Here is a 26,022-nt window from a genome sequence, read left to right on the forward strand (position 1 = left end):
TGGTCGATTTTGTAGCCGCTCTGTAGGTCGCAATAATAGTTCGATCGCCGCGAAATTTTACACAAAAGTTAAGTTTATGATGGAGAAGGCGTGTGAAAAGCAACATGAATATCGGATAATATTTAGCGGGTTAAATGGACCAAAACTTTTGTGTGAAAATTGGTAAAATTTGTAATGTACAGGTTATATTTATCCATGGAGGAAAGATATTGCAAATCTATAGTGGTATAGGGTATCACATGGTCGGCCCTGTCCGACTATAGCCTGCTCTTACTTGTTTATTTTTCAAAAAGATCTCACATAAATTTTACCCATTTAACATTTATTTTCACAACACAAATAAATCCGAAATCAAACCTCCCAGCAAACCAATCGTACCGACTTCGTAACGAAATCGGAACAAAATGTCGGACGTATCGTCCGAAATCGTAACGATATCTTAACGAAAGTTGTATGAAGTGGTTGACATAATTTCGGAACAAAATGTCGCAGCGACATCGGATCGATTTCGGTCCGATTTCGTAACGAAATCTGAAGAAAATCCTTAAGAAATTCGGAAAGGAAATTTCTATCCGACATTCGTTCCGAAATCTGAACGAAATCGGTACAAAATCTGAACTATTTCCTCTCCGAAAAATCGTTTAGAAATCGGAACGAAATCTGAACGACTTTGCTTCCGAAATTGTTCAGACGTGTCGGACATCAGACATTTGGTTTGCTGGGCTATTATTACATAAATTATCTGCATCACCATTACGAACAACCATAACAAGCTGACAGCAACAACAATGGCAACAAACAAATTACCAAAAAAAAATATAACCATTACAATTTACCATGACCACCGAACGAACAAAAAACGTCATGTCAACAATGTCATAATGTCCACATTTACTTGGTAAATTGCAGCCAAAACTAACCGGCTGCCATTCATTCAAAGGCCCGGTATTCATTTTCACAATATGTGTCATTAGTTCAGCGGATTGTAAATTTTCATTAATCATTTTTTCGTTACTGCATGCGACTCTTGCTGTTTGTTGTGAGCCCAGCACAGTGGAGCAAACACAACAATATTTATTGGGGTGTTTTATGTCAATTCTTATACGGATGATTCTGATCTGTCGTAAAGCTAAAACAAAAAATATGGCAATGTCTTGAGAAGTAAAATAGGAAATAAAAAGGCCGAAAGTAAAAATAACTTAATAAAAAGATTGCAATTTTTACCACTGTATGTTGAACAAATTACACTTACAATTATTGGTTGTTGTGGGCCATTGTTATTACCATCGATGGATGTTAGTTGGTCAATACAAAATAACGTATTTAAATGACAGCAAAAAATTCAATTGTGACAACAACAATTGTTTGGTTGGTAATGATTTGTTTATACAATTGCAAACCATGCGTTAAATTGTTGTTGATGGTGTAAACCTCTGAGAATTTCAGCATAAAAATATTTGCACATAAAACAACAACATATTTGCAAATGAAGAATAAAGGGGTATTGTCATAAGGGTTTTACCCATTTCTAAGGAACTCCCTGAAATTCTTTAAAAAAAATTTTAATTGTTTCTTAAATATATAACTTTTTATTTTTTAAAAATCCACCTTTTGTGGATATTTGGAATTTTTTTGTAGATATTTAAAAAATATTATTAAAAAAATTCACTTTTTGTGGAAAAAATATATTTTTTAAAAAATCCATTTTTTGTGGATATTTGAACATTTTTTGTGGATTTGTGGATATTTGAAAAAAATATTTTTTAAAAAATCCACTATTAAAAAAAAAAATATTTTTTAAAACTCCACATTTTATAAATATATGTGAAAAATATATATTTTTTCAAAATCCACGTTTTAAATATATTTATTTTTTTTAATCCGCGTTTTAAATATATTTGAAAAATATTTTTTTAAAAAAATCCACGTTATTTGAAATTTTTTTTTTTTTAATCCACGTTGTTTGAAATTTTTTTTTTTTTAAAAATCCACGTTGATTGAAAAATTTTTTTTTTAAATCCACGTTATTTGAAATTTTTTTTTTTAAATCCACGTTATTTGAAATTTTTTTTTAAAAAATCCACGTTGTCTGAATTTTTTTTTAAAAATCCACGTTATCTGAATTTTTTTTAAAATCCACGTTATATGAAAAAATATTTTATCAAAAATCCACGTTATCTGAAATTTTTTTTTTTAAATTCACGTTATTTGAAAAAATATATTTTAAAAAAATCCACGTTATTTGAAAAAATATGTTTTTTTAAAAAATCTACGTTATTTGAAAAAAAAAAACAAAATTATGAAAAATCCAAGTTATTTAAATTTTTTTTTTTAAAAAATCCACGTTACTTGAAAAATATTTTTTAAAAAATTAATGTTATTTGAAAAAATATTTTTTTTAAAAATCCACGTTATTTGAAAAATAAAGAACACGTTATTTGAAAAAATATTTTTTAAAAAATCCACTTAAATCCACTTTAAAAAATTCAGGTTATTTGAAAAAATATTTTTTAAAAAATCCATTTAAATCCACTTTAAAAAATTCAGGTTATGTGAAAAATTGTTTTTAAATAATCCACGTTATGTAAAAAATTGTTTTTAAATAATCCACGTTATTTGAAAAAATATTTTTTAAAAAATCCACATTATTTGACATTTTTTTTTAATTCTACGTTATTTGTAAAAATGTTTTTTAAAAAATCCACGTTACTAGAGAAATATTTTTTTGAAAAAATATTTTTTAAAAAATCCATGTTATTTGAAAAATCCAGGTTATTTCAAATTTTTTTTTAAAAATCCACGTTATTTGAAAAAAATATTTTTTTTTAAAATCCACGTTATTTGAAAAAAATATTTTTTTAAAAATCCACGTTATTTGAAAAAAATATTTTTTTAAAAATCCACGTTATTTGAAAAAAATATTTTTTAAAAATCCACGTTATTTGAAAAAAATATTTTTTAAAAAATCCACGTTATTTCAAAAAAATATTTTTTAAAAAATCCACGTTATTTGAAAAAATATTTTTTAAAAAATCCACATTATTTGAAAAAAAAATATTTTTTAAAAAATCCACGTTATTTGAAAAAAATATTTTTAAAAAAATCCACGTTATTTGAAAAAAATATTTTTAAAAAAATCCACGTTATTTGAAAAAAATATTTTTTAAAAAATCCACGTTATTTGAAAAAAATATTTTTTAAAAAATCCACGTTATTTGAAAAAAATAATTTTTTAAAAAATCCACGTTATTTGAAAAAAATAATTTTTTAAAAAATCCACGTTATTTGAAAAAATATTTTTTAAAAAATCCACGTTATTTGAAAAAATATTTTTTAAAAAATCCACTTTATTTGATAAAATATTTTTTAAAAAATCCACTTTATTTGATAAAATATTTTTTAAAAAAATCCACGTTATTTGAAAAATTTTTTTTTTAAAAATCCACGTTATTTGAACATTAAAAAAAATCCACTTTATTTGATAAAATATTTTTTAAAAAATCCACGTTATTTGAAAATTTAAAAAATCCACTTTATTTGATAAAATATTTTTGTAAAAAATCCACTTTATTTGATAAAATATTTTTGTAAAAAATCCACGTTATTGAAAAAATATTTTTTTAAAAAATCCACGTTATTTGAAAAAATATTTTTTAAAAAATCCACGTTATTTGAAAAAATATTTTTTAAAAAATCCACGTTATTTGAAAAAATATTTTTTAAAAAATCCACGTTATTTGAAAAAATATTTTTTAAAAAATCCACGTTATTTGAAAAAAATATTTTTTAAAAAACCCACGTTATTTGAAAAAAATATTTTTTAAAAAATCCACTTTATTTGAAAAAAAATATTTTTTTAAAACACCCACGTTATTTGAAAAAAATATTTTTTAAAAAATCCACGTTATTTGAAAAAAATATTTTTTTAAAAAATCCACGTTATTTGAAAAATATTTTTTAAAAAATCCACGTTATTTGAAAAAAATAATTTTTTAAAAAATCCACGTTATTTGAAAAAATATTTTTTAAAAAATCCACGTTTAAATTAATGTTATTTGAAAAAATATTTTTTTTAAAAATCCACGTTATTTGAAAAATAAAGAACACGTTATTTGAAAAAATATTTTTTAAAAAATCCACTTAAATCCACTTTAAAAAATTCAGGTTATTTGAAAAAATATTTTTTAAAAAATCCATTTAAATCCACTTTAAAAAATTCAGGTTATGTGAAAAATTGTTTTTAAATAATCCACGTTATGTAAAAAATTGTTTTTAAATAATCCACGTTATTTGAAAAAATATTTTTTAAAAAATCCACATTATTTGAATTTTTTTTTTTTAATTCTACGTTATTTGTAAAAATGTTTTTTAAAAAATCCACGTTACTAGAGAAATATTTTTTTGAAAAAATATTTTTTAAAAAATCCATGTTATTTGAAAAATCCAGGTTATTTCAATTTTTTTTTAAAAATCCACGTTATTTGAAAAAAATATTTTTTTAAAAATCCACGTTATTTGAAAAAAATATTTTTTTAAAAATCCACGTTATTTGAAAAAAATATTTTTTTAAAAATCCACGTTATTTGAAAAAAATATTTTTTTAAAAATCCACGTTATTTGAAAAAAATATTTTTTAAAAAATCCACGTTATTTCAAAAAAATATTTTTTAAAAAATCCACGTTATTTGAAAAAATATTTTTGTAAAAAATCCACGTTATTTGAAAAAATATTTTTTAAAAAATCCACGTTATTTGAAAAAATATTTTTTAAAAAATCCACGTTATTTGAAAAAATATTTTTTAAAAAATCCACGTTATTTGAAAAAATATTTTTTAAAAAATCCACGTTATTTGAAAAAATATTTTTTTAAAAATCCACGTTATTTGAAAAAATATTTTTTAAAAATCCACGTTATTTGAAAAAATATTTTTTTTAAAATATTCACGTTATTTGAAAAAATATTTTTTTTAAAATATTCACGTTATTTGAACAAATATTTTTTTTAAAATATTCACGTTATTTGAAAAAATATTTTTAAAAAATCCACGTTATTTGAAAAAATATTTTTTAAAAAATCCACGTTATTTGAAAAAATATTTTTTAAAAAATCCACGTTATTTGAAAAAATATTTTTTAAAAAATCCACGTTATTTGAAAAAATATTTTTTAAAAAATCCACGTTATTTGAAAAAATATTTTTTAAAAAATCCACGTTATTTGAAAAAATATTTTTTAAAAAATCCACGTTATTTGAAAAAATATTTTTTTAAAAAATCCACGTTATTTGAAAAAAATATTTTTTAAAAAATCCACGTTATTTGAAAAAATATTTTTTAAAAAATCCACGTTATTAAAAAAAATATTTTTTAAAAAATCCACGTTATTTGAAAAAATATTTTTTAAAAAATCCACGTCATTTGAAAAAATATTTTTTAAAAAATCCACGTTATTTGAAAAAATATTTTTTAAAAAATCCACGTTATTTGTAATATTTTTTTTTTAAATCCACTTTTTTTGAAAAAAAATTTTTTAAAAAATCCACGTTATTTGAAAAAATATTTTTTTAAAAAATCCACGTTATTTGAAAAAATATTTTTTAAAAAAACCACGTTATTTGAAAAAATATTTTTTAAAAAATCCACGTTATTTGAAAAAATATTTTTTAAAAAATCCACGTTATTTGAAAAAATATTTTTTAAAAAATCCACGTTATTTGAAAAAATATTTGTTAAAAAATCCACGTTATTTGAAAAAATATTTTTTAAAAAATCCACGTTATTTGAAAAAATATTTTTTAAAAAATCCACGTTATTTGAAAAAATATTTTTTAAAAAATCCACGTTATTTGAAAAAATATTTTTTAAAAAATCCACGTTACTTGAAATTTTTTTTTTTAAAAAATCCACGTTATTTGAAAAAAATATTTTTTTAAAAAATCCACGTTATTTGAAAAATATTTTTTAATCGACGTTATTTGAAAAAAGTTTGTTTAAAAAAATCCACATTATTTGAAAAAAATTTAAATTCTACGTTATTTAAAAAAATATTTTTTTAAAAAATCTACGTTATGTGAAAAATTATTTTTTAAAAAAATCCACCTTATTTGAAAAATATTTTTTTTACCACGTTATTTTAAAAAATATTTTTTAAAAAAATCCACGTTATTTGAAAAGTATTTTTTAAAATCCAAGTTATTGAAAAATATTTTTTAAAAATCCACAGTCCACGTTTTTTGTGTATATTTGAAAAAAATATTATTTAAAGAATTGACGTTTGTTGGCCTGGAACTCCTTAAAAAAATATTGCTTATTTATATAAAAATAAAAATAATTATTATAAATTTAATACATAAATATTGTTATTTTTCATTTATATTGAAATTTTTTTTCTAAACATTTCTTTTTCCATTTTCTGTCTTTCTTTACAGTTTTTGTTGCTGTTTGCACATGAATAAATTTCAAGGTCTAACAACTCCATAGTTGTTGGTTGCCAAGTTAAACGAGTGAAACACACACAAATACATTTATGGTGTGCCGAGGTGGCCGGTCAATAGAGGAGTTACTGCTATGACTTGGTTGTGTGTTCGCAAGGAACAAGAAGTGGAATTATTTTGTAGATAGAGAGCATCATCATAGCATGAACTTTTACATTGTAAAAGAAAAACCAAAAAGGAAAAAATGAAAACCGGCACACATTTTGACAACAACAACTACACAAAGAAAATAATATGCATACAATTTGCATAAAGCTATAGAATAGAACGAAGTAAAAAAGAACAGCAACAACAACAAAAAACAAGTTAACAGCAATCTAAGTCAACCAAGCATTCATACTGGCACTTAGTTATTCATAATTTTCCATTTTGCCAACTACACTTTTGTTCCTACATTTCTTTCTATTTGCTGCTTTTGTGTTCCTGCCTGCTTTCTGTTTTCTTAGCCCATTGACCAACAGACCAACAAGGCAAAAGGCCAACAAGTTTTAGTGAATAGAGGAAGGAAAAACCAGCACCTTTACAAGAGCTTTACAAAGGATCAAGAAAAAAAGCTTAGAAAAAAAACAAGGAAACAAGCAACGCTTCATTTACTTTGGAATCCCTGTTACTCCCAACCAACAACACACCCACCACCTATTATATATATTTATAAGTTAGCAAAAGCCGGAACAGCCAGCACCAACAACAAAATAGATGGTTGGGCTCAAGAGAATGCCAATAAAACATCATCGCCTACAAGAACAGCATCAAAAGCATCAGCAGCAGCAGCATCATTGTCGTTGTGGCCCTCATCATCAATACCGAGAACAACATCAACAGCAGCAGCAGCAACAAACTTTAGAAAACGCTTTAAAACTAATCACATGATATAGTCATCCTGCAGGCTTCATAGCAACATTTGCAAAAAGGACATCCCCAAACAAAAGGAGTCATAACTAGACAAAAAACAACAACAACAACTTAAATTAGATAGCGTAAAACTAAACCTCCCACGGACACAATACATCATCAATCAATCACTCAATCAAGCAACCACAATCAGGCCAATAACAAAAAATATATCAACAAAGGATATATTATCCTTTTCTTTAATTTAATTGTTAACAACATTTTTCAAATTCCTTTTCTTTTGTGATTCCCTCCAACTTTACAACAATTTATTTTTTTGCCAATCAATCAGCTGTGAATATTCCAAAACCCATCAAACGCTTCATTACCATTGGCATTCTAATTAGCCCGACTGACTGACAAGCAACAGCCAACCAGCCTCCTGAGGGCAAAACTTTGTGAACTTTTAACATAACAACCATCGTTTTGTCAACACATTTACAAGTTATTAGCATCATCAACAACACAAACAACTACAACAACAAAGACTTTATCAACATCGGATAACTACAACAACAACATCGAGTTCCATCATCATCAGCAGCAGCAGCATCATCAACAACAATGTCTTCATTAGGCTTAACACGTCTATTACGTGGTCGCATGCGTTCCAATACCTGCCGCATAATACTCCTGACATCGCTTGTCTGGGTCATTGTCGACTTTGTGCTAATTGCCCATTATTCCGATTGTATTGGCAAAGATGGTTGGCGGTGTAAACGTAGCGGTGAATATGATGTAGAGGTGAGTAGAAAAAACAAAATCTTTAAAAAATTTATGTTTTATGGATATTTGAAAAATATCCACAAATATTGAAAAAAATATATATTTTTTAAAAAATCCACATTTTGTGGATATTTGAAAGAATGTTTTTTTTAAGAAATCCACGTTTTGGGAAAAAAAAATAAAAATCCACGTTTAGCGGAAATTTGAAAAAAAAAATCCACATATTGTGGATATTTGAAAGAATATTTTTTAAAAAAAACTCAACGTTTTGTGCCATTTGAAAAAATATTTTTTAAAAAAATCCATGTTTTGCGGATATTTGAATAAAATATTTTTTATACAAATTTTTAGTGGATATTATAAAAATTATTTTTTTAAATCCAATTTTAGCGGATATTAAGATAAAATATTTTCCACGTTTTGTGCATATTTGAAAAAAAAAATGAAATTTCGTCGAAATTTTAACATTTTTCTAATCTAAGATTTCGTCGAATTTTAAAAATTTTCCACAGAAAAAATTGTTGTGTTTTTAAAATTTTTTATAGATAATTTTAAGAATTCCCTACCGAAACTTTTTCGAATTTTTAAAATTTTCGGCAGTTTTCAATAGCAAATGTTGCTACATTTTTAAAAATATCTATGGATGTATTTGCATCAGTTTTCTATAGAAGATTTCATTAAATTTTTAATAATTTTCCAACGAAAATAACGTCGAATTTTTAAATTTTTCTTTAGAAAATTTCGAATTTTCAAAATTTTCCATATAAAAATTGGTTAAATTCTCCATAGAAAATTTCGTCGAATTTTAAAAATTTTCCACAGAAAATTTCGTCGAAAATTTAAAAAATTTCTATTCATTGTCCAAATTTTAAAATTTTTTAAGAAAATTCTGTTAAATTTAAAAAATCTTTCGTAAAAAAATTTGTAAAATTTTAAAAATTTTCGACAAAAAAATTTGTAAAGTTTTAAAATTTTCTGTAGGTAATTTCGTATAAATTTTAATATTCTAAAGAATATTTAGTCGAAAATTTAAAAAATTTCTAAGAAAATATTGTCGAAATTTTAAAATTATCTATTAAAGTTCTGTAAAATTGTTTTTCAAAATATGCAGGCTTTATCCCATAGACGTTGTTTTAATATTTTATTAAAACAACTTTTATTTATTAGTGGGAAGAAATTGGCGATGTTTACTAAGGGGTAAGGCAGGGAAGACTATAGTTTCAGATCTCGCCACAGATCTTCATCAGTTCCCTTGTTTCTTGTTTTGCAACAAGAAACTTTTTATACCCAAGTGTCAATTGCCCTTCCAGTACCTCCCCCACAAAAGTTCGAAAATGTTCGGAAAATTTGTACGTACGATAACTCTTGAAGGGAGTAACCGATTTGGTCAATACTTTGCAAATCGTGAAATGTCTACCAGACTTAGATGAGGTTCCAATATGGACCCAATAGGTCCACTCCTTCGGGTACCTCCCACACAAAATTTGGGATAAGTTCAGTTTAGGACCTGCTCGCGAATCGCTTTGATTTTTGTTTTAGCAACTTGTATTCACTGCTCCCCATACAACGGTATAAGTTTCAATAGGGGCAAGTCCACAGTTCCTAAGAAAATAGCCTGAAAGTTGCAAAAAACCCCTATGACACCGAGTGAGGTGGTTGGAGCGTAAGATAACTCTCGAACGGATATGCCGATTCGGTACAAAATTTTACCATAGTAATATTTTGTCCAAACATAGTATAAGTTCGAAGATAAGCCATATCGGTCCACTTCTTCAGGTACCTCCCCCAAAAAAAATTGTTCGTACGGTAACTCTTTAAGGGTCTGACCGATGGAATCCATACTTTGCACATCCTAATATATCTACCAGATATAGATCAGGTTGGAATATGGACTATATTTGTCTACTCCTTCTGGTACTTCTCACACAAAATTTCGGATAAGTTCACTTTAAGTCCTGCTGTCGAATCACTTTGATTTTTGTTCAAGCGATTTGCATTCGCTACCTCCATTATGACGATAAAAGTTGTTTTTCAGGGGCAAGTCCATATTTCTTGGGAAAACAGCCCGAAATTTGTAAACACCCCCTATGTCACCATATGTGGCGATCGGAGAGCACGATAACTCTCGAACTGTTCAACCGATTGGGCCCAACATTTGGTCTTCGTCATATTATATCCAAACTTAGTTTCATGGGCAATACCGGTCCACAACTTTCGGTACTTCTCCCCAATATTTAAAAAAATGTCACTAAAATGCTAGGACGATATAACTTGAATGGGGCAACCAATTTGGTCCAAACTTTGGATCTCCTAATATTTTATCAAAATTTAGTTTAACTTCTAAAATGGCCCATATCGGTCCTACCTAAGGGTACCTCCCCCACAAAAGTTCAAAATTTGTGTCTTAGTGCAGTCAAATGTCCAAAAAGGGCCACAAAATTCTGAAGAGACCTTAAATACATTCGATCTGTCCGTAGGTGAACGTTTCACTTCACATTGGCTGAGGGTATATATCTGTGGGCAAAACCGACTGACACTTTTTTACTTGTTCTATAGAATATTTCATTAAATTTTTAATAATTTCCCAAAGAAAATTACATCGAAATTTTAAAATTTTCACTGAAAATAATGTCGAATTTTTAAAATGTTTCTAAAACATTATCGTGTTTTTTATACCCTCCACCATAGGATGGGGGTATATTAAGTTTGTCACTACGTTTGTAACTACTCGAAATAATAATTGTAGACCCCACAAAGTATATATATTCTTGATCAGCGTGCAATTCTACATCGATATAGCCATGTCCGTCCGTCTGTCCGTCTGTGGAAATCACTCTAGCGTCCGAACGGATTGACGTAGGTGGATGAAATTTTGGGAAAATCTATTATTTGTACGTAGGACTTTTGGTATTGAAAGTGGGATACGTAGGTCCACGCTTTCGTATAGCCCCCATACAAAATGACGCGTGACGCGTCATCGTTTTAAGGAATTTTTAAGATATTTGTCCCATTTTACCACCGAATTGGTTGTAATTTGGTATTTTGTGTCTCCAGAGGCCAAAAAACATTCCTACCAAAGTTGGTTTATATAGGTCCACGTTTTGGTATAGTCCCCATATAAAGTACGCGTCATTTTAATATATTTTGAATGTGTTAGTCCCATTTGACAACAGAATCGGTTGCAATTTTGTATTTTGTGTTTCCAGAGGCTAAGAAACATTTCGACCATAAAATGTTTATATAGGTCCACGTTTTGATATAGCCCCCATAGGACGATATCTCCCGATTTTCGGTATTTTGAAGGTTTTGGCCTCATTATCACACCGAGATGGCTGAAATTCGGTATTTAGTCTTCGTTGGGGATATACAACTTCCCCCCCAGAAATTTGTAGGTATAGGTCCGCGTCATCATATAGCCCCCATAGAACGGCAACTTCCGATTTTCGGTATTTTGAATGTTGTGGCCACATTAATCCACCGAAATGGCTGAAATTTGTGGTGGAGGGTATAAAAAGTTCGGCCCGACCGAACTTAACGCTTTTCTTACTTGTTTAATTTTCTGTAGAAAATTTAAACAAAATTTAAAAATTGTCCATAAAAATTTTTTTTAAAATTTCCCCTATAGAATTTTTTTTTTAAATTTTGAAAAATTTCCAAAGAAAATTTTGTCGAACAAAGATATTTTTTTGTTTTTGCCTTATTAAGGCTAAGGTAATTTTTAGAGTGATATTTGAATTAATTCTCCTTCGAGTTGGGCTATTTTGACCTAAGAGGTACATTGAAAAATTAGGAATCCACCGAAGCCCCACACATTCAACCACTATGCTACGTTTCACGGGTGGTTAACCGATCATCAGGCATATTGAATGGTGTTTTTAGTGGGTGGACGAAGGCTAAGCTTGGAAACTAGCATTTATATCAGAAATCATTCGAAATTTGTATATTCGAATTATTTATTTATTTTAATGTTAGTCATTTAATTCCAAACCTTTCCTATAGTCCGACTTGTCTGGTAACCCTATTTTTCAATGCTTTATTACAAATACTAAGACAGCTTTTTTCCACCTTTAGTTTACTTGTCCTTCTGTATCAGAAGATTTTGATTATCAATATCTTTTTTTTTTTTTGTAATTTTCGGTAGAAAAATTTGACAAATTTTAAAAATTTTCCATAAAAAAATTTAAAAAAATTTACTCTATAAAATGTTTTTTTTTAAATTTGGAAAATTTCTTCAGAAAATTTTGACGAACAAAGAAAATTTGGCCGAAATTTTTAAATATTCTAAGAAAATGTTGTTTTTTTTAATTTTCTGTAGAAAATTTTGCAACTTTTAAAAATTTTTCATATAAATTTTTTTTTAAAAATTGTTTTTTGTTTTTCAAATTTTGAAGAATTATCGCAGAAAATGTTGTCGAATTTTTACAATTTTTTATATTTCATGTAAATTTTCGTAGTTTTTGTCCAATTTTCCAATGAAAATTTCGTCAAAATTTTAAAATTTCTTAAAAAATTTTGTCGAATTTTAAAAAATTGTTTTTCAAAATAGTCAGTCTTAATCCCATAGTCGTTGTTTTAATATTTTATTAAAACAACTTTAATTTATTAGTGGGAAAAAATTTGCGATTAAGGCAGGGAATACTATAGTTTCAGATCTCGCCACAGATCTTCATCAGTTCCCTTATTTCTTGTTTTTCAACAAGAAACTTTTTATACCCAAGTGTCAATTGCTAGCTCAAATAGATACGTGCGCAAAGAAACACTCTGATCGAGAATTTCTTTAGCACTACCTAAACTCTAGCAACTTCACTTGCAAACAAAATCAAATTCTTTCCCACTGCTATGCGTTCGTCGATTCTCGACGAAAAAACACATAACTAATTTGTTGGTATTGCATACTACAGAAATAAACAACATTTTGACGGTGCCCGGTCTCACAATTAGGAGGGTTGGCATTTTTTAAATTAAAGTTGTTTTAACAAAATATTAAAACAACGACTATGGGATTAAACCTGACTGTTTTGAAAAACAAAATAGAAGTAGTCATCCCAAACAAAAAACGCCAACCCTCCGAATTTTAAAAAATATAAAAACTAATTTCGCCGTTTTTTTTTAATTCTATGTTGTCAAATTTTTAAAATATTCATATTTGAACAAAAATTTGAAAAAAATAAATTCATTCGAATTTCTTCAAATATTTTTCTATAGAAAATTTAGTCAAATTTAAAAAAAAAAAATCAACAGACAATTTTGTCGAATTTTTAAAATTTTCTATAGAAAATTTCGTGTAAATTTTCATAATTTTTGTCAAAATTTTCAATAAAAATTTCGTCGAAATTTTAAAATTTCTAAGAAAATCTTGACGAATTTTAAAAATTTTACAAACACAACCCGCCATTTGTTTTTTAATTCTGCCGAAAATGGTAAAAATATTCATAAAAATATTCATATTCGAACAAAAATTTGAAAAAAAAAATTAATTAGATCGAAATTTTAAAATTCTTCTAATTCAAAGAAAATTTCGTCAAATTTTAAAAATCGTTGAATTTTTAAAATTTTCTATAGATAATTTAAAAAATTTTCCATAGAAAATTTGTAATTTTTATTAAAATCAAATTTCCATAGAAAATTTAGTTGAATATTGACAATTTTCCAACGAAAATTTTGTTAACTTTTAAAAATATTCATATATGAACAAAAATGTGAAAAAATATATAAATTAGGTCGAAATTTTGAACATTTTCCATATAAAATTTTTCAATTTTTCAATTGAAAATTTTGTCAAATTTTAATAATTATTCCATAGAAAATTTCGTTGAATATTAACAATTTTGCAAATTGTTCCAAAATTTCTAGAGAAAATTTTACTGAATTTTAAAAAATTTCTATAGATAATTTCGTTGAATTTGTATAGTTTTTTACAGAAAATTGCATTAAATTTTAAAAATTTTCCAAAGAAAATTACATCAAAATTTTAGAAAATTTTGTGTAATTTTTACATTTTTCTATAGAAAATGTTGTAGATTTTTTAAAATTTTCTATAGAAAATTTCGTGTAAGTTCTAGTAGTTTTCGTCAAATTTTCCAAAATTTCGCCGAAATTTTAAAATTTTCTAAGAATTTTAAAAATTTTACAAATACAATTCATCGTATTTTTTTAAATCTATAGAAAATTTTGTCAAATTTTAAAAATATTTATAAAAATATTCGCATTTGAACAAAAATTTAAAAAAAAAAAATTTGTCGAAATTTGAAAAATCTTTTAATTCTAAGAAAATTTTGTTGAATTTTTAAAATTTTAAAAATTTTCCATAGAATATTATAGAATTATTAAAGTTTTCTCAAATTTTTAACAATTTACCATAGAAAATTTTGCCGAATTTTTAAAAATTTTATATAATTTTTCCATAAAAATAATGTCGAATTTCAAAAAATTCCTTAAAAAATCATCTTGGTGATTTTAAAATTTTCTGTACAAAATTTTAAAAATTTTCCATAGAAAAATTTCTTAGAATGTTTTACAATAATCCAGAGAAAATTTTGTCGAAGTTTTAAAATTCTGTAAAGATAACTATGACGAATTTTTAAAAATGTCAATGGATAATTTAGTCGAATATTAAAAATTTTGAAAAATTTTTAAAATTTTCTATAGATACCGTTTAAATTTTAATAGTTCTCTATAAAATTTGCGTCGAAAATGGTTCAATAAAAAAATTTGATTGTTCAAGAAATTTCTATAGAAAATCTTTTCGAATTTTTATAAATTACAATGGATAATTTCGTTGAAATTATACATTAAATTTTAAACCTCTTGCAAAGAAAATTATGTCGATATTTAGAATTGTCTTTGAAAAAAATAATGAATTTTAAAAAATTTCCTAAGAAATCATCGTGTTGTTTTTTACATTTTTTGTAGAAAATTTCGTAAAATTTTAAACATTTTCCATAGAAAATTTCGTAGAATTTTAAATATTTTATACAGAAAATTTTGTCGAATATCTAAAATTTTCTACAGAAAATTGTCGAATTTTTAAAATTTTCTATAGATTATTTCGTATAAATTTTTAATATTTTTTCAAATTTTTTTATAAAAAAAACTCTTCGTGTTTACAGAATTTTCCATAGAAAATATTGTCGAATTTTAAAAATTTTTCAAAGAATATGTCTTCGAATTTTAAATTTTTTTCGAATTTCGTCGAATTTTAAAAAAAATTCATAGAAAATTTTGTCGAATTTTTTAAATTTTCAATAGAAAATTTCGTCGAATTTAAAAAAAAAATCCATTGAAAATTTAGTCGAATTTTTAAAATGTTCTATGTATAATTTTGTATAAATTTGAATAGTTTTGTATAGAAAATTTCGTCGAATTTTTAAAGTTCTAAGAACATTTCGACGAATTTTAAAAATTTTCCTTTAAAAAAATTCGCCGGGTTTAACGAATTTTCTTTAAAAGATGTCGTCGAATTTTGATTTTATTTGTATATAATTTGACTGAAAATGTATTCTTCTATATTGTAAATTCCATTCAAAAATTTCGTAGAATTTTAAAAATTTTATACAGAAAATTTTGTCGAATTTCTAAAATTTTCTATAAATAATTGTCGAATTTTTAAAATTTTCTATAGATAATTTCGTATAAATTTTTAATAGTTTTCAAAAGATAATTTCATTGAATTTTAAAATTTTTTCTATAAAAAAATTCTTTGTGTTTACAGAAATTTTCATAGAAAATCTTGTCGAATTTTTAAATGTTTCTATAATTTCGTGGTACTTGAATAGTTTTCTATAGAAAATGTTGTCGAATTTTAAAAATTTTCCAAAGAAAATGTCTTCGAATTTTAAAAAATTTCGAATTTGTCGAATTTTAAAAAAAAAATGCACTAGAAATTTTTTTCGAATTTTTAAAATTTTCCATAGAAAATTTCGTCGAATTTTAAAAAAACTTCCTTAGAAAATTTTGTCGAAATTTTGAAATTTTCTATGTATAATTTCGTGTGAATTTGAATAGTTCTGTTAGAAAATTTCGTCGAATTTTAAAAATTGTTCTAATTTGACAATGTTTAAAAATTGTCCTTTAAAAAATTCGCCGTGTTTAACGAATTTTCTTTAAAAGATGTCGTCGAATTTTGATTTTATTTGTATATAATTTGACTGAAAATGTATTCTTCTATATTGTAAATTCCATTTAAAAATTTCGTAGAATTTTAAAAATTGTATACAGAAAATTTTGTCGAATTTCTAAAATTTTCTATAGATAATTGTCGAATTTTTAAAATTTTCTATAGATTATTTCGTATAAATTTTTAATAGTTTTCAAAATATAATTTCGTTGAATTTTAAAATTTTTTCTATAAAAAAATTCTTCGTGTTTACAAAAATTTCCATAGAATTTCTTGTCGAATTTTTAAATTTTTCTATAATTTCGTGGTACTTAAATAGTTTTCTATAGAAAATGTCGTCAAATTTTAAAAATTTTTCGAATTTCCAAAAAAATTCCTTTAAAATTTTTTCGAATTTTTAAAATTTTCCATAGAAATTTCCTCGAATTTTAAAAAATTCCTTAGAAAATTTTGTCGAATTTTTGAAATTTTCTATATAATAGTTTTGTATAGAAAATTTCGTCGAATTTTCGTCTGGTTTAACGAATTTTCTTTAAAAGATTTCGTCGAATTTTGTTTTCTTATATAATTTGAATGAAAACGTAGTCTTCTACATTGTGAATTTCATTTAAAATTTTCGTAGAATTTTAAAATTTATAACTGTCGGATTTTTAAAATTTTCTATAGATAATTTCGTATTAATTTTTAATAGTTATCAAAAGAAAGTTCTTTGAATTTTAAAAATTTTTCTGTAAGAAAATTCTTCGTTTTTACAGAAATTTCCATAAAAAATCTTGTCGAATTTTTAAATTGTTCTATAATTTCGTGGTATTTGAATAGTTTTCTATAGAAAATGTTGTGGAATTTTAAAAATTTTCCAAAGAAAATGTCTTCGAATTTTAAAAATTTATTCGAATTTCGTGGAATTTTAAGAAAATATCCTTGAAATTTTTTTCGAATTTTTAAAATTTTGCATAGCAAATTTCGTCGAATTTTAAAAAATTCCCTAGAAAATTTTGTCGAATTTTTGAAATTTTCTATATAAGATTTTGTGTAAATTTGAATAGTTTTGTATAGAAAATTTCGTCGAATTTTTAAAATTGTTCTAAGAACATTTCGACGAATTTTAAAAATTTTCCTTTATAAAAATTTCGTCGGGTTTAACGAATTTTCTTTAAAAGATCTCGTCGAATTTTGATTTTTTTTATATATATATATATAATTTGAGTGAAAACGTATTCCTCTATATTCTAAATTCCATTTAAAAATTTCGCAGAATTTTAAAAATTTTATACAGAAAATTTTGTCGAATTTCTAAACTTAATTTCTAAAAAATAATTGTCAAATTTTTAAAATTTTTTATAGATAATTTCGTATACATTGTTAATAGTTTCCAAAAGATATTTTCGTTGAATTTTAAAAAATTTTCTATAACAAAATTCTTTGTGTTTACAGAAATTTCCATAGAAAATCTTGTCGAATTTTTAAATTTTTCTATAATTTCGTGGTACTTGAATGGTTTTCTATAGAAAATGTTGTCGAATTTTAAAAATATTCCAAAGAAAATGTCTTTGAATTTTAAATTTTTATTTTGAATTTCGTCGAATTTTAAAAATTTTCCTCAGAAAATTTTGTCCAATTTTTAACTTTTTCCATAGAAAATTTTGTCGAATTTTAAAAAATTCCCTAGAAAATTTTGTCGAATTTTTGAAATTTTCTATATAAGATTTCGTGTAAATTTGAATAGTTTTGTATAGAAAATTTCGTCGAATTTTTAAAATTGTTCTAAGAACATTTCGACGAATTTTAAAAATTTTCCTTTATAAAAATTTCGTCGGGTTTAACGAATTTTCTTTAAAAGATGTCGTCGAATTTTGATTTTTTATATATATATATATATATATATATATATATATATATATATATATATATTTTTTGAGTGAAAACGTATTCTTCTGTATTGTAAATTCCATTTTAAAATTTCGTAGAATTTTAAAAATTTTATATAGAAAATTTTGTCGAATTTCTAAAATTGTCGAATATTTAAAATTTTCTATAGACAATTTCGTATAAATTTTTAATAGTTTTCAAAAGATAATTTAGTTGAATTTTTAAAAATTTTTCTATAAAAAATTCTTCGTGTTTACAGAAATTTCCATAGAAAATCTTGTCGAATTTTTAAATGTTTCTATAATTTTGTGGTACTAGAATAGTTTTCTATAGAAAATGTTGTCGAATTTTAAAAATTTTCCAAAGAAAATGTCGTCGAATTTTAAAATTTTTTCGAATTTCGTCGAATTTTAAAAAATTTCCCCAGAAAATTTTGTCGAATTTTTAAAATTTTCCATAGAAAATTTCGTTGAATTTTAAAAAAATTCCTTAGAAAATTTTGTGTAAATTTGAATAGTTTTGTATAGAAAATTTCGTCGATTTTTTAAAATTGTTCTAAGAACATTTCGACGAATTTTAAAAATTTTCCTTTAAAAAAATTCGTCGGGTTTAACGAATTTTCTTTAGAAGATGTCGTCGAATTTTGATTTTTTTTATTTATTTTTTTATATAATTTGAGTAAAAACGTATTCTTCTATATTGTAAATTCCATTTAAAAATTTCGTAGAATTTTAAAATTTTTATACAGAAAATTTGTTCCAATTTCTAAAATTTTTATATAGATAATTGTCGAATTTTTAAAATTTTCTATAGATAATTTCGTATAAATTTTTAATAATTTTCAAAAGATAATTTCGTTGAATTTTAAAATTTTTTTCTATAAAAAAAATTCTTCGTGTTTACAAAAATTTCCATAGAATTTCTTGTCGAATTTTTAAATTTTTCTATAATTTCGTGGTACTTGATTAGTTTTCTATAGAAAATGTTGTCGAATTTTAAAAAATTTCGTCGAATTTTAAAAATTTTTCGAATTTCGTCGAATTTAAAAAAATGCACTAGAAAATTTTGTCGAATTTTTAAAATATATATATGTATAATTTCGTGTAAATTTTTATAGTTTTGTATAGAAAATTTCGTAGAATTTTAAAAATTGTTCAAAAAACATTTTGCCGAATTTTTAAAATTTTTCTTTAAAAAAATTCGTCGGGTTTAACGAATTTTCTTTAAAAGATGTCGTCGAATTTTGTTTTTTTTTTTTTTTTTTTTTTTTTTTTTTGTATATAATTTGAGTGTATTCTTCTATATTGTAAATTCCATTTAAAAATTTCGTAAAATTTTAAAAATTTTGCATAGAAAATGTTGTCGAATTTCTAAAATTGTCTATAGATAATTGTCGAATTTTTAAAATTTTCTATAGACAATTTCGTATAAATTTTTAATAGTTTTCAAAAGATAATTTAGTTGAATTTTTAAAAATTTTTCTATAAAAAATTCTTCGTGTTTACTGAAATTTCCATTGAAAATATTGTCGAATTTTTAAATTTTTCTATAATTTCGTGGTACTTGAACAGTTTTCTGTAGAAAATGTTGTCGAATTTGAAAAATTTTCCAAAGAAAATGTCTTCGAATTATAGAAATTTTTCGAATTTCGTCGAATTTTACAAAAATTCCATAGAAAATTTTGTCGAATTTTTAAAATTTTGCTTAGAAAATTTCATCGAAGTTTAAGAAATCATTGTGTTGTTTTTAAATTTTTCTGTAGAAAATTTCGTATAAATTTTTAATAGTTTTCTATAGATAATTACGTTGAATTTTAAAAATTTTTCTATAAAAAAAATTCTTTGTGTTTACAAAAATTTTTATAGAAAATCTTGTCGATTTTTTAAAATTTTCTATAATTTCGTGGTACTTGAATAGTTTTCTATAGAAAATGTTGTCGAATTTTAAAAAAATTCCAAGGAAAATGTCGTCGGATTTTAAAATTTATTTTCGAATTTCGTCGAATTTTAAAACAAACTTTCCTAGAATTTTTTTTCGAATTTTTAAAATTTTCCGTAGAAAATTTCGTCGAATTTTAAAAAAATTTCATAGAAAATTTTTTCGAATTTTTTAAAATTGAAAATTTTTTTAGTAATTCGCTATAGAAAATTTCGCCGAATTTTAAAAATTTTCCAATGAAAATTTTAACGAATTTTTAAAACGTTCTATAGATAATTTCGTATAAATTTAATTTCATCCAAATTTTAAAAAATTTCAATGAAAATTTTGTTGAAATTAGATAGAAAATTTTGTCAAATTTTAAAAATTTTCAATAAAAAATTTCTTCAAATTTTGAAAAACTTCATAGAATAATTTTTTTTCTATAGAAGATTTTAAAATTTTGTAAGAAAAATTTTTAATTTTTTTTTTTTTTTTTTTTTTTTTGTAAGAATATTAAAAAAAATTTTAGAAATACAATTCATCGTTTTTTAAATCTAGATTTTTTTTAATAAAAATATTCATATTTGAACAAAAATTTGAAAAAAAAGAAAAATTTCGTCGAAATTTTTAAATTTCTTCTAATTGTAAGAAAATTTCATTGAATTAATATCATGACCTAAGGAGTTTTTGTATTGAAAAAGTGAAAGTCCACCATCCATCCAACCAATATGCTACGATCGTTTCGCTGGTGGTTTAAGCCAGCTCATCAGGCATATTTAGATGTGGTGCTAGACAAAGGCTGAGTTTGAAAACTTGTATATATACTAAACCTATTGCAAATTTGCAGTTGTGGAGTATTTTTGAAGCCTATTTGCTATCAAGTCAGAAAATTTCGACGAATTTTAAAAAATTTCCATAGAAAATTTCAAAAATTTAACAAAATTTTCTATGGAAATTTTTGAAAATGTTTCATAGAAAATTTTTAAATTTTTCTATAGAAAATTTTGTCAAATTTTAAAAATATGCCATAGAAAATTTCGTTGAATATTAACAATTTTCCATCGAAAATTTTGTCAAATTGTAAACATATTCATATTTGAACAAAAATTTGAATAAGAAATAAAATAGGTCGTAATTTAAAATTTGTCTACTTCTAAGAAAATTTTGTCGAATTTTAAACAAATTACCATAGAAAACTTTATTGAATTTTTAAAATTTTCTATAGATAATTTGAAAATTTTCCATAGAAAATTTGAAAATTTTCCATAGAAAATTTGAAAATTTTCCATAGAAAATTTCGTGTAAGTTTGAAAATTTAATTTAAAAAATTTTCTATAGAAAATTTTGTCAAATTTTAAAAATATTCCATAGAAAATTTCGTTGAATATTCGCAATTTTCCATCTAAAATTTTGTTGAATTTTTAAATTTTTCGTCGATTTTTAACTATTTTCCATAGAAAGTTGTATACATTTTTATATAGAAAAAATTATCAAATTTTAAAAAAATATTCCATAGAAAATTTCGTTAAATATTAATTATTTTCCATAGAAAATTTTGTTTAATTTTTCGTCAAATTGTAACAATTTTCCATACAAAATTTTGCCGAATTTTTTAAATTTTCTATAAATAATTTCATTGAATTTGAATAGTTTTTTTTTTTTAAGAAAATTAAATCGAAATTTTAGAAAATTTTGTCGAATTTTTACATTTTTCGTGTAAATTTTGTAAATTTCGTCTAAATTTTAAAAAATTTCTATAGAAAACTTCTTCAAATTTCGTTGAAATTTTAAAAGATTTCTAAGAACATTTTGCCGAATTTTAAAAATTTTTTCTATACAAAAATCGTTGTGTTTAAAGAATTTTATTTAAAAGATGTTGTCGAATTTTGAATTTTTTGTAAATAATTTGAGTAAAAATTGTATTTTTCTATATTGGTAACTCCATTTGCCTTCATGTTCAGCATATTTTTTTTAGCATTTGCAATAGTTTAGCCAATCTCTTATTACCTTGTGGCCTAAATTATTAATTTTTAACTCCATAAATTTCTATGAATAGCATGATTTGCAACCGAAAACTATATTCATTTAAATTCAATAAATTTTAAACCCTGTTAAAAATGTTTCCCATATCAAATTTCACAATGTGTTCATCACCTCAATTTCATTTGAAATGCTATTCTTAAATCTTCTTTGGAAATTTTTTATATTGTCTTGTAGTTTATTTCATTTTGTGCCATTTTAGCATGTGGTGTGATGTTAAACAAAAAAAAAAATAATAAGTTTTTTTTTTCTAAATTGCATTGACGTTGATGTCAGTCAGTCAGCAATGGTGTCAGTTGGTGATGACGATGATGTTTCCACAAATGTAACACCACAATATTGCAACCTAAAAGAGTTGGTTGGTTCTTTTTGCCTGAACATTGGTTACATTTTGATTACATTTTGAGTTTAGTTTCGGAGACGAAAAAAAAAACTTTTCAACCAAAATAGATACTGGCTTTTAGCCAAAAGAACGAACATGTTTCCATAGAAGAAGAAGAAGCATAAGCATAAGAAGATTCTCAAAAGACAATGGAACTATGTACCTTTGAAATCATACTTTATGTGTTTTGATGCTGTGTTGTGTTGTGCTTCTTTGAAATAATCTAAAATATAAATATTCATAGAAATAGAAAAAAAAGTCATACACAGACAGACAGACACTTACACACCAATGAAGTGCTATAACACGACTATCGTTAGGTACTTGTATGGCAGTTCAAAAGAACCTAACTATATGACTACCTATGACTACATATGACTAGATGATTCTGGGTTGGCACACAACCTCATTGACATGGCACACTAGGCTTTTTTGGCACAGCAACACATCACCACAAATAGTATCTTACTTTTCCCCTTAGACATCCACTAAGCATCACATCACAACCCAGCAACCAACCGCACTTATTAAAGGTCTTCTTACAATTCCATTAGCAATGGAACAGCAACAACGACGACATCAAGTACTTCAAGTTCAAACTTTGTTTATTTGTTGAAGATTTATGAGAAAATTAATTTATATTTTTTTGCTTTGCTTTAACGCTCTCGCGCCTCTTCTGTTCATCGTTACAGCGAATGATGATGACGATGCTTCACTTGTGTTTAAATATCAAGTGATGCGACATATTCATGCAAAAAATATTTTTAGAGTCACATAAAACTATTAGGGTGGCCAGATTGGATGTTTTTCCAGGGATCCGTTTGGAAATATTTAAATTTCGAGAAAAGAAAGTTTCAAAATTTCCACAAATTTTTAAAATTTCAATTGAAAATTTCATTTTCAAGAAAAATTTATTTTAAAATTTTCAATTATAATTTTCTATAGGAAACTTCTAATAAATTTCCATTGAATTTTTTTTAAATATCAGCAACAAATATCCAAAATTTCAATTGAAGTTTTCGACAAAAAATGTTTAAAATAGTCTTTGAAATTTTCAAATTAAATTTTTATATGTAGCAAGTTTCCAAAAATTTAGTCAAATTCTAAAAATTTTCCATAGACAATTTCGTCGAATTTTCAAAATTACCCAGAAAAAAAATGTTTTAAAATAATTGTTCATTGAAATTTTTTTTTTATATCAACATAAATTTTCAATACAAAACTTCCAAAATTTTAATTGAAATTTACGATAAAAAAATGTTTAAAATTGCCTTTGAAATTTTCAAATTAAATTTTTTATAGCAAGTTTTCAAAATTTTAGCCAAATTCTAAAAATGTTCCATAGACAATTTCGTCGAATTTTAAAAATTATACAGAAAAAAATTTTGGATAATAAATTGTCATTGAATTTTTTTTTTTAATATCAACATAAATTTTCAATAGAAGACTTCCAATATTTTAATTGAAATTTACCATAAAAAAATGTTTAAAATTGCCTTTGAAATTTTCAAATTAAATTTTTTATAGCAAGTTTTCCAAATTTTGTTGGAAATTTTGAATGAAAAATTATTAAAATTTTAATTATTTTTTTCTACTGACATTTTTTACTAAAACCTAAAACCTAAGAAATGTCAGTAGAAAAAAATAATTAAAATTTTAATAATTTTTCATTCAAAATTTCCAACAAAATTTGGAAAACTTGCTATAAAAAATTTAATTTGAAAATTTCAAAGGCAATTTTAAACATTTTTTTATCATAAATTTCAATTAAAATATTGGAAGCCTTCTATTGAAAATTTATGTTGATATTAAAAAAAAAAAAAAAATTCAATGACAATTTATTATCCAAAATTTTTTTCTGTATTCTTCTTCTTCTTTATTGCTTATTCGATTTTCGAATGTTAGCGATCATATTACAATTGTCAAAAAAATTACATATTTATGTTTTTATAAATTATTAACAAAATAGGAAAATATATCTCTATTTCTCGCTATGCTTATTAAATTTTCGTCGTTCTGGAATTCTGTCCATTGTTGGATATTTTGAATCCATGACATCTCTTTTCTTCCTCTGGTACGCCTTCCTTCTATGTTTGCTTGCAGTATTTCCTGGAGAATGATGTATTTACGGTTTCGCATAATGTGCCCTAGATATGCCGTTTTCCGTTTCTTTATGTTGTTTAATAAATCTCTTGTTGTATTCATTCTTCGCAATACTTCAGTATTTGATACATGCAGGACCCATGGTATTTTTAGTGCTCGACGGTACACCCACATCTCAAATGCTTCGAGTCGTTTGATATCTGCCGCTTTTAACGTCCACACTTCGACTGAATATAACAAGACTGGCCATATATACGCTTTTATTAAACGAGATTTTGTTGCAACATTTATATCATGGCTTATTAGAACTTCTTTATATTTATGAAATGCATCTCTTGCCATTTCTATGCGACATTTGATTTCTTTTGAGTAGTCCCATTGATCATTTAGCAAAACTCCCAGATATTTGAAACTTTGTACCCTCTCAATATGGAAATTTTGTATTTTTAAAATCAACTCGTTGTGAGCGTTGTTCTTACTTATTATCATAAATTTTGTTTTGAGGGTGTTTATTTTTAGCCCATACAACTCACTACTTGATGTTAGTCTATCAACAAGATTTTGTAGGCCTGATATGCTGTCGGATATTAATGTAGTGTCATCAGCATATCTGATATTATTTATGTAATTGTTGTTTATCAATATACCTTCTTGGATGCCATCTACTGCTTCGTGAAAAATTTTTTGGGAGTAAATATTGAAGAGTAGTGGGGATAAAATGCATCCTTGTCGAACTCCTTTAGATATTGCTACATCTTCAGTTAAATCTCCATTTATGTTGACTTGGGCAGTCTGGTGCCAGTACAAGCTTTTAATACACCTTATCTCTTTCTCATCGATTCCAATTGCTGTGAGAATTTCCATGAGCTTATCATGCTGCACAGTGTCGAATGCTTTCTCGTAATCTATAAAGCATAAAAATACGTCTTTGTGGACATTTCTACATTTTTGAACGAGTATTTGTATGCAGAATAAAGCCTCACGGGTTCCCTTTCCTTCCTTAAAACCAAATTGAGTTTCTCCCATTTCCTTTTCACATTTCTCATATATTCTCTTCTGGATAATTTTAAGAAAAATTTTAAGAGCGTGACTCATTAAACTAATGAGACGATAGTCATTGCATTTTTTGGCATGGGGTTTTTTTGGTATTGTTATGAAGGTGGATTTTAGCCAATCCTGTGGGTATATACCAGTATCGTATATGTAGTTAAACAGTTTTGTCAGTAGCTCAATGTTGGTGTTATTTAGCATTTTTAATAATTCAACTGGAATTTCATCAGGCCCTGTAGCTTTTCCATCTCGAAGGGATTTTATTGCTGATTCTACTTCATTATTTGTGATGCTGTTTCCTGTCATATAATCTGGTGCATTGTTAACGTAGCTTGATCTGTTATCATCCTTAAATAGTGTTTGGATATATTTTTTCCAGATATGTTTCTTTTCTGCAATTTCAAAGACCGGTTCATTGTTGTTATTGAAAA

The 26,022-nt window shown here is 24.6% G+C and overlaps 1 protein-coding gene across 7 annotated transcripts in view; it reads left to right on the forward strand.

Annotated features, from left to right (window-relative positions):
* Positions 1–26,022, forward strand: part of Pgant5 (polypeptide N-acetylgalactosaminyltransferase 5) — a 299,665-nt gene that overhangs the window by 205,193 nt on the left and 68,450 nt on the right. For 5 of the 7 annotated variants that reach the window (XM_073970570.1, XM_073970567.1, XM_073970568.1 and 2 more), the window contains one exon: positions 6,429–8,129. In XM_073970570.1, coding sequence (XP_073826671.1) covers positions 7,950–8,129 — 180 coding nt within the window. In that variant the 5' untranslated portion in view covers positions 6,429–7,949. The remainder of the gene's footprint in view (positions 1–6,428; positions 8,130–26,022) is intronic. The other 2 variants (XM_073970573.1, XM_073970574.1) reach the window with 1 other exon arrangement.

This window comes from Musca autumnalis, unplaced genomic scaffold (assembly GCF_047663935.1).
Source record: "Musca autumnalis isolate F117 unplaced genomic scaffold, ASM4766393v1 scaffold_2, whole genome shotgun sequence".
NCBI lineage: Eukaryota > Metazoa > Arthropoda > Insecta > Diptera > Muscidae > Musca > Musca autumnalis.